Source organism: Phoca vitulina, unplaced genomic scaffold (assembly GCF_004348235.1).
Source record: "Phoca vitulina isolate PV1807 unplaced genomic scaffold, GSC_HSeal_1.0 scaffold23, whole genome shotgun sequence".
Classification (NCBI taxonomy): Eukaryota; Metazoa; Chordata; class Mammalia; order Carnivora; family Phocidae; genus Phoca; species Phoca vitulina.
Genome location: NW_022589726.1, coordinates 390,093 through 399,695, shown reverse-complemented (window position 1 = coordinate 399,695; position 9,603 = coordinate 390,093). Strand labels below are relative to the sequence as shown.

At 34.7% G+C, this 9,603-nt stretch overlaps 1 protein-coding gene across 17 annotated transcripts in view; it reads right to left on the bottom strand.

Moving 5' to 3' along the window:
* Positions 1-496: 496 nt before the first annotated feature.
* The window catches only part of KCNC2 (potassium voltage-gated channel subfamily C member 2), a 194,220-nt gene continuing 185,113 nt past the window's right edge, over positions 497-9,603 (bottom strand). For 5 of the 17 annotated variants that reach the window (XM_032420343.1, XM_032420341.1, XM_032420345.1 and 2 more), the window contains one exon: positions 2,707-4,861. In XM_032420343.1, the coding sequence (XP_032276234.1) occupies positions 4,725-4,861 (137 nt within the window). In that variant the 3' untranslated portion in view covers positions 2,707-4,724. Of the gene's footprint in view, positions 4,862-9,603 lie in introns of all 17 variants that reach the window. The other 12 variants (XM_032420349.1, XM_032420346.1, XM_032420357.1 and 9 more) reach the window with 7 other exon arrangements.

The window sequence follows — 9,603 nt, the reverse complement described above, 5'->3', positions numbered from 1 at the left end:
GGGTGGCTCAGTCAGTTAAGAGTCTGACTCTTGATTTCTCCTTGGGTCATGGTCTGGCCGTTGTGGGATGGAGCCCCACCAGGAGCCCCATATCCTGCTCTGTGCTCAGCGGGGAGTCTGCTAGAGGTTCTCTCTCTCCCTCTCCTGCTGCCCCTCCCCCCCGCTCTCATGCACACGCGCTTTCTTTCTCTTAAATAAATAAATCTTTTTAAAAACGCATATTCAGTGGTCCATCACTTTGAATGACAGTGTGATAATTAAAGAAAAAAAATCAAGTAATACTTACTCAATACAATTATTTAATTTTTAGACAATAATGAAAAATATATTTTTGAAACAGTTTAGGGGAAAACAGGAAATTATTAAATTTAGGATCAATATTAATGATACTGAATCCATGTTAGAGAAAATTAATATATATCTATAGTTTAATAATGTTCAAGAATTTAAACAATTAATTGAATTTTGTCAGGGGAAACTGGAAGGGAGACAATTTTTGTCAGTAAGGAAAAATTTTAAGCCGCATATTTTAATCATCATAAACTGCCAGGGATTTCAATATTTTAATAGATTCATTTAGCTCTAAATGTCTTCAAGCACGCTATAAATCCTCCAGAGGCCCTGCTTTGTAATATAGCCTTTTAACATATTCATTGTCTCTTTCCAAGATAAGTTCACTATTGCTATTCCATTAGTCTGTTTTGTGATTTATTTCAAAGATGAAATGAGTATCTTCACTTTTAATTCATGACTATTTAATCTTGATTTTTTTAATCAAAATTTGATGGTAATTATCATCTATTAAAATGCATTCTTTCCCCCTTCTTGTACATTTTTCCTCTTTACAGTAAATCTTACATTCTGACACCATCGTTAAAAACATTTTATCAGTAATTATATCTAGACGTATTCCCTTTTATGAACTCAGTTTCTTAATAGACTCTTAATAATCAACACTGAGCATTTTTAGATGTAGGAAAGATTCTATTGGTGCATAATAAGAAAGTGTTGGATTTGCCAACCTGATTTCTCTTTTTCATTTTACCCTTCCCCTAATCCTGATAGTTTCATAGATTTTACAGGGTAAATTTACACATAACCCCACAATATAATGGAATGTTAGCTAGGTGTGGTGTGCTGCCAAAACAGAGGTCCATTACCCAATATTGAGCCCGAAGCCATCTTTAGAAGATAAGGCATTTACAAGAGGCTCGGTAAATATTAAAACCATAAGAAATTATGCCAGAGAAGAATATCTGTGGCAAAAATATAAGTAAACAGTTCTGCTTCTCTGATCCTTAGCTTCACCATCAATAAAATGAAAATAAAGCACATTTACTTCCAGAACTGCTGTGATGATTAAGTTGGAAAGTATGAGTGAAAATTCAGTATCAGTCATAAAGTACCATATAAATATTGGAGAGCAACATAATTAATAATTTTCCATCTCAGAATTATAAGAGAAATTTAGGCAGGCAAAGCACTTAGAAGAGGAAAACACTGGCTACATGCCCAAGACTTGAATGAAAGTGAGACTTCTGTATGCGTATAAATCCTTTTATCCCAAATTCTTTGTATTATGTGTGACTGGCTGGTTTGGTACCATGAAACATAAAAATAGTACAGCCTGTTGAAAATTCCAAAACAAAGAGAGGAGCCAAGAAAAGAATATGAATAATTTAATCAGATAGGAGTCAAGGTTATCCCCAGCTTATTTGCCTTTTATTCTCTTCATTTCAGTTAGTTACATATCCATCTGTTATCGCCAAGGTTGTGCATGCACCTTGAAATGTTCACAAAAGGTCCACGATACAGAGGTTCATAATTAGGTTATATGTTATATTCAGAATCCCAGGGGAACTAATCGATTCTGGAAATACTGATTAAGCAAGATGAAGAATTCTTACACAGTTTCGACTACAACAATTTTAAAGACAAGTACAAGTTTCGTTTGCCACAAAACTCACAAAAAAGTAAGTGATTGAAGAATATCTCTTTTATGCAAAATATACATTTTAGGATATAATTTGATTAATACTCTACTATATACTGACATTACTCCTTGATCATTTAATAAAAAAATACTCTCATTGCCAGAATTTTATTTTCTGTAATATTTATAATTGAGGTAATGATGACAAAGGACTTAAACCATGAATAATGTTGGTGAGTTTTTTCTTAAAGTCATAATGATTTTCCAGAACTAAACATACATGTGACAAAAAACAGGTTAGTTTTGATAAATAGGCACTGAAAATTTCACAACAAAGACAAGCTGATAACATAAGTGGTCTACAAAAAAAAAAAGATACAGTCAATATTCATGGATTCAAACAACAAAGGAGAAAGAAGGGAAATTAGGACACGTCTATACTACACCAATATCACTGCCTTGTATGATTCACAGCACGATCTACTGCAGGCCCAAGAGGGGCAATTCACAGAGGTACGGGCCTTACTCGAAGCTTCAGAGATATTGGTCGTGGACTTGGCGTCCTTGGATGTGAGATGGCTGATGCTGTCGACCCATGCCCACGTGTTGGTGTTTACAATTGTTTCACAGCTACTGGCCAGTCCACAGCAGACCACTCATATGGGGAGCACCAAATGAGTTCCAGCCACAGTTCTTTTCTAGCTTTAAATGCCTTGCAAAAACGCAGGGACCTCTTCCAAGTGCTACCTGGTCGCATCAGGGCACATTCAGCAGCAGAAGTCTGTTTCCGGTACAGTCCTTGGTGTGGCTAAATCCCATTGTCCCTTTTTCAGCAGTCAGAAATCCATGACAGATTCTGTACAACACTGTAGTCAATAACAGCAGCACCAGACAGTATATTAATTCCTTTACCACAACGCCATATGTCATTATAACTTCCTAAGTGTGGTCTTATTAAAAGGATCACTGAATCTCTAAATATCAGATGTGTACGTCTGGGTAAATCCGTTGCTGTACGAGATCTCTGACATGCAGTTCATGCTTTAGGACTTAGGGATAGAGAGTAATAGGTGTTATGTGGCCAATAATAAAAATGACATTTGTCTTCCTAACAAAAAAAAAAAAATAAACATGAGAATTAAGAATTAATCAACAGTCTCAAGGATCCTGAATGCCTTAGAAATATTGTTTATCCCTCAATTTACATTATGGCATTTTTCTTCCCTCACGCGCCCAATACACCAGACACACTATCACAAGTGCATTCACAGGGATGTTGTAAACAGAATTTCTTCCACTTGGACTGAACAAAACTCCCTCGCGGTTTTGCTGGAGTGTAGTGATGAATGCTGGTTGCTAGGTAGTAGAAACTGACAGTGCAGCAAGCAACCAATGTGATGGTGACACTGCTGCTTAAATCCTGCTTATCAAAAAAGGTTCACAGTACCAATTAGCTTAGGTAGTCTACAGGGCATCATTCATTTGTACACAAAGCAGAGAGGCTGTTCCAAAGAGCGGAGAAGGCCGGGGCAGGGGAGAGGACCCAGGACTAAAATCGTGAACATCTTATCAAGGCATTTCTGTGCTACATGAAGACAGATGGCATATACATTTAAGACAGGGAGCTGAGACAGACAGACAGAACAACATACAAGACAAAGCACCTGGTTAAACACTGCCTGAAAATCTGATCAATCCTGTGAGTCAGAAATTTAAGGCTGGTCAAAAAAAGCCTCCTGTGAACCATGATAATCTTTGATGTTTGCACAAAAATCAATAAATAAGAATAAAGGAAGGGGCTAAAAAAAAAAAGGGGACATGAGAGCTTTGGGTGATATTTGGCACTTTGCCTCTGAAAATGATGACAAATCCTGGGATTAAAAAATATATATATATATGTATGTATATATATATGACTCTAGTACCAAGCAGCAATTCGTGGCTAAACAATGCAAGCCTGGCTGGCAGTTACCTTTCTGTCATGTTTTGTGCCTTCCCCAAGCCATTAAGTAAGAGCTCTGGCCTCAGCTTGCGTGTAACCAGTAATGACAACCTCTTTGCAGTTATCTGTGTGCAAACAACCAGAGACATTCAGAACTCCAATACAGCATTTTTGAAGAAAAGCAAATCAATCAAGAAATTAAACTAGTTAAGACAAATATTTCTTTCAAAGAATAAGGAAAAAAAAATGCCAAGGAGACACTCGCCCTCCCTGCCCCACAATTCCACGTGCAGAACAGTTGACCAGGGCTTTCATATCAGCAGGATGGTTCGATGCAAGTACACATATCCTGAGCCATCCACGGTCCCCGGACTCTGTGACATTGCTTTCAGGTGATAGAGACAAGATGGTCCATGCAAATGAGCTGACCAGAGTCATGTCGTGTGCAATCAAGAGAGGATCCCAAACATCTTCAAAATGGTTAAGAGTCACGAGAAATGAAGGTCCAATGAAGTGATTGGCATTAGGAAGCACACTGTTCTAAATGTATCTCCCTGAAGATATGTTTATGTATTAGTGTACTGGCCAATAGCTGACACTATCTGTCATTTTATTGCGAAAGGAGACCAGGGCAATTAACATGGAGAAGTAGCACTACTTTAGGTAATCTTTAAAGCCAGGATAAGATTTATTAGCTACCCAAGTGGCATTTCTGACTTCAAATAGTAGTATCATGCAGGATTTAAACTGTATTTAATGGAGCCTGGAGTAACTCTACATTTAATTATCTCCATTATGGGGTAGACAGTACTTGAATTCATACAATTTAGCCGACTGATGCAGTTTGGTTTACAAAATAGATGGGATGGGAGATCGAGAGCGCCTCAGAGGACAAGGAGAGTTGTAGGGTGATGTTACTGGAGAGAGCCTCAGAGCATTGCCTGCCAAGCCCGCTATGTTGTTTAAGCTTCGGGATTTTTCATATCCTTTTATGAAAAAATGCACAGACATCAGTTGAATTCAACCAGAAAATAAACATAGACAAACAATACCATGCAGGATAATCAAAAGTGCTATTTTGAGTTCAAGGAAGAATCTTTTTTTTTTTACAAAGAATTCAATATTGAGACCATTTGTAACTTAAAAAAAATAATAAAGCTCACTAGCGCTGTCATTCCCAGAAGATTAAACCAGCTATCACAAATTATAGTTGTACTATTTCAAAATTTATTCTTTCCCAAATTATATTTTGCATTGATGTCATTTTGGCATATAAAATACTAGAAATCTTTTAAGAATTAGGCAAAGCAACTTAAGTAAGATATGAACTTGGCTAATATTTTTACATTTCAGAACATGCTTCTGAAAAAAAAACAAGTGGATATTTTTTCTTTTCATTTTTTGTTATTTACTAAGCTAATAAGCAGGATTAACTTTAAGTGGATGGCTTTTTTTCTCAAGCATATTTAATCTGCCAGCTTTACAGTATTAAAAGGATGATTCTCAAATAATGGCATTGGATGCCATTATCTAGGCAATGTGGAATGAATGCCCATTTCTAGTTCCTTGGATTAAAAAAAAAAGGAAAGAAAAAAAAGAAATGAAATGAAATATAAGTTGAGTCATAATTCAGTGAATTAGAGTCTGAACTTGGTTATCTGATGTTTTCAGTTGGCTCTCCACTGCCAGGAATTGAGAACTATTTGATCTTGATTCATTTTTTCTTTCTATCATCTCACTTTCTAATCATTCGTGTGTGATAGTCATGGATTTACAGAATAAAAGATCCATCTCACAAGCTTTAACCCAGTGGTTTTCCTTAGCCACTCAAGCAACATCCTCATCAAGGTCACCTTTGGAAGGACTCATATATTGTAGTACTATTTATTAGAAAAGATTAGAGGTGGTTAAGTGGGGTGGATGGCACACTGCAAAGTTAGAAGTGAACTGTCTTAAGAGCAGGACAACCATTGACTGAGAAAGTAGCCAGGAAATAAATGTTCTGACAGGCCCACTGAAAAAAAGTGTTGTAGAACCAGGAAATGAAATTCTCTGTTGGGCAGTTAAAGCTGAGCAAGGACATCCAATTTCAGTGAACTTTGTTATCCCTTAGACTTAGGGCACATTCCTTGGGCTCCTAGCGGCCCTCAGTGTGCATGATGACTATCTGAGAAAGAAAATGGGCCTTTTGTGCTTCCCCATGTTCCTCTCAACGACTTCTTTTTTCTAATTCTCTATTTTCATGGACTTCTGGGGAAGAAGCTAATACTCTCTCTCCTCCTTTCACTAGAAAAGGAGAAATTAAGCGAGTTAGTGACTATTTGATTTATCAGGGCCCAGAGACCAGGATGGACATGGGTTGCAGTAACTGGTCTACTGTGGGGTGAAGCTGCACTGAATAGGAACATCCCTCCCCACACACACATAAACTTTCAGCATGCTTGATGTCCTCTCTGAGATTTTTGTAGATGGAAATTTATGCCATCCATTAACCATGGTAAGGTTCTCTAGGACATAATTTCTGCTAACGAGAGAATTATCCGCCAATATGTTTTGTTAGCATTCAGAGATAAAAAAACGCAGAAGGTGATATATGTTTCATCCTATTCCAGTGGATGATGGAATACTTAATAAGATGATGTCTTAAATAATTAAAAAAGAATTGCAGATAATTTATCCTTACATAGGGACCTCCGTGTGCCTGGAGAGCTAGTTGTTACTGCTCTTCTCTAAAGTGATTGGAAATATAACTTGGGGAATTATAGGAAGATTTATCCTAGTTGACCATGTAATCTAAAGATGCAAACTACACTATAAAGATTGATTTGGTTTGATTAAAAGTAAACTGGTGAATATGCATGAACCAGAGAGGTTGTTAACACCTATAAATCATTCATCCTTATAAAAATTTACATTTTGTCTCCCACAACCTCCAAGCTCCCGACAGGACCTCCAAAAGGTAAAAGTTTTCTTGACAGTTTTCTATTAATTACACTAGTTATATGTAAATCTTGGTTGCTATTCTAAATGTTCAATTATTTTTCTGAATTACAGTCTTCAACACAAATATTACCCATTCTGTTTATAAGTCCTTTTATTTTTAATAATTATAATTTCAGTGTTCATTTGAAAAGACTTCCCTTCTAATTTAATAACAAGTATTTAATTAGTAAAATTATAAGTTATTCTTTTAAAGAATGTATTTTTTTTATTCTGCAGGTTCATTTGTGATAGAAAATTTGATAAGGTTTTTGCTTAAGCAAACTTTTATTGAGTGGAATGGTTAAAAATATAATTTATGAGAATAAACAATATTGAACCTAGTTGGAATTGACATCCAAATACATGGTGCACAGAGCATGTGCTTATTTGGGGCAATACTGAAACTGCTTACCCATGCACTATCAGTGGGTATGTTTTTGTGTATGAAAGATGATTTCCTAAAAACTACTGCATAAATAAAAACATAGGTTCCAAGTATTGGGAGTTCACTCTCATGGGGAATCCATAAATTTTATTAATGTATGCCCAACTATATTCATATTTGTTGATAGAAAAAGAATTCAGTAGGAATCTGGTAATTTCTTTTCATCTATATAGGGGAGAATTTTCAGAACTCTAAAAATCAAATCAGTAGAGAGACCAACTTGAAAGATAAAAAAGGTATCATATAGGAAATATGTCTGACTAAGAATGATAGGAGAAATCTATAATCTACATAAAAGGAACAAGAGAAGAAATGAATGGGTTCCTGATAAACATAACAAGACAACATACTAAGAAAATTAAGTGAAATTAACCAAAAATGCTACAAGGCCTGGGAGAAAAAACACAAGGTGTAAAGTAATTAAGCAAGAATGAAAAAGAAATTTGATTATGGTGAGAAATGACAAAGATTAAAAGCCCATAGATGAATTTTCAAAGATATGTTCATTGATATAAACAGAATTTTGCATTTGTGAAATAAGATTTCATGTATAACTTCTCTATAGAAACTAAATATCTTATTAATTGCTTTGCTCATGAAACTTTGCCTTTTTACAGAAAAATTCTATATTTACATAGTGCTTTATAATTTACAAAGTATTTTTTCTTATGTGATCACCTTTGACAGTTTAAAATCCAAAGTATTGTCTAAGAGTGGAAGGAAAAAATTTTAGCTAAGTTCTTAAACATGCAGCGTTAGTATAAATATTGCATGTGATAATTTATTAAGTGATGCTCAAAAATGTATGTGAATGTAACCACATATTACATATAAATATATATATACATACAGTGAGTAAAGATATGTAATGTACTTAAAATATAATGTTCTATACAAGAAATTATTAGTTACATATTATAATCATTATTTATGTATGTATATATATTTTGTTTAAGTACTATGATAGGACATTAACTATCTTCATAAAATATTTTAAAAATTGTTCTAGCACTTAATATTTAAATGTAAAATAGCAAACAACCAAATAAATCTATTCAGATCATTGAAATACATTTTGTGCAAATAATAGATGCTGAGGAACGGAAGTAATTGAAATGAAGAAGTATGTAAAATATTACATACTGAAGAAAGAAAAGAAGAGTCTGTCTTCTCTTTTGAGACTCAAAGGCATGGAGACAGAAAGGACAATACAAAGTGTTCAGAAGCAATGAAAGAGAAGTACAATATGGGTAATGAGACATTTCAAAGAGAGAAGACATCACAAAATAAATATTTAAGGCTTAAAATGTTAAAGTATTCAACAGGGAGAAACTACAATGAATAGCAAAAAAAAGTGCAGTATTTTTAATGCAGTTGCACTAATATGAAAGTTTCGGAGTGGCTTTTCATTAAAATTCAGTCCATTGGATAAGAAATTATTATAGTTCTTTCTCTATTTGGTCAATAAGCAGAGAAAGAGAACCATGGCAATAAAGCAACTGGAATTATCAAAGTAGGAGGTAATCAAAGAGCATATCAGCCCTTGGACAAGCGTGGGTAATAGACGTCACAAAGTTTCTAAAGGAGGGAAAAAAGGGTCCAATTGTCCTGAGATCTGTCAAGTTTACGTAAAACAAAAACAAAAAATAGTATCTAGGGAACAGTCACAGATGGTGGCATCATCTAGAAAATTGGAAGGACATGATGGAGTGGAGATTCAATATTCTGTTATATTTCTTAACCAGTATGCCTACCCAACAAAATTTATTCATTCAACAAACATTTATTGTCTTCTGTGTGCCAGGCACAGTTGAGTGTGGGTTGAAAACAGTAATGAACGTAAAAGTATTATTATTGCCTCAAAAAGAAATTCTGTAGCACAATTTATAAGTACATAAGTAGCCTTTCAAGTTATGGGGTATACTATTCTATATGGCCAAGGATGTTGGACATTTTGGCCTTCTGACATTCGGATAATTCATGGCAAAAACTGCATAAATACTGGATAAGAGACTTAATTACAGTGTGTTTAGAACTTTTCTTTGGGGGAAAAAAAAGCCTTATTGTTTTATCAATTACTTATCAAATATATGCATAGAATCAATTAGTGAGTTTTATTACCTGTAGTTAAAAAGATAACTTTTAAGGACTGTTGAGTACATTATATTAAAGAAATTAGCAGAGTGACTTAATTTTTAAATACCCCATTACAATTCTTCCCATAGACTAATGGAAACCAAAACTATAAAGAAAGAAATAAGGGTGAAATGCCTTTCAGATAGGACAATCAAGTAGGCTGTT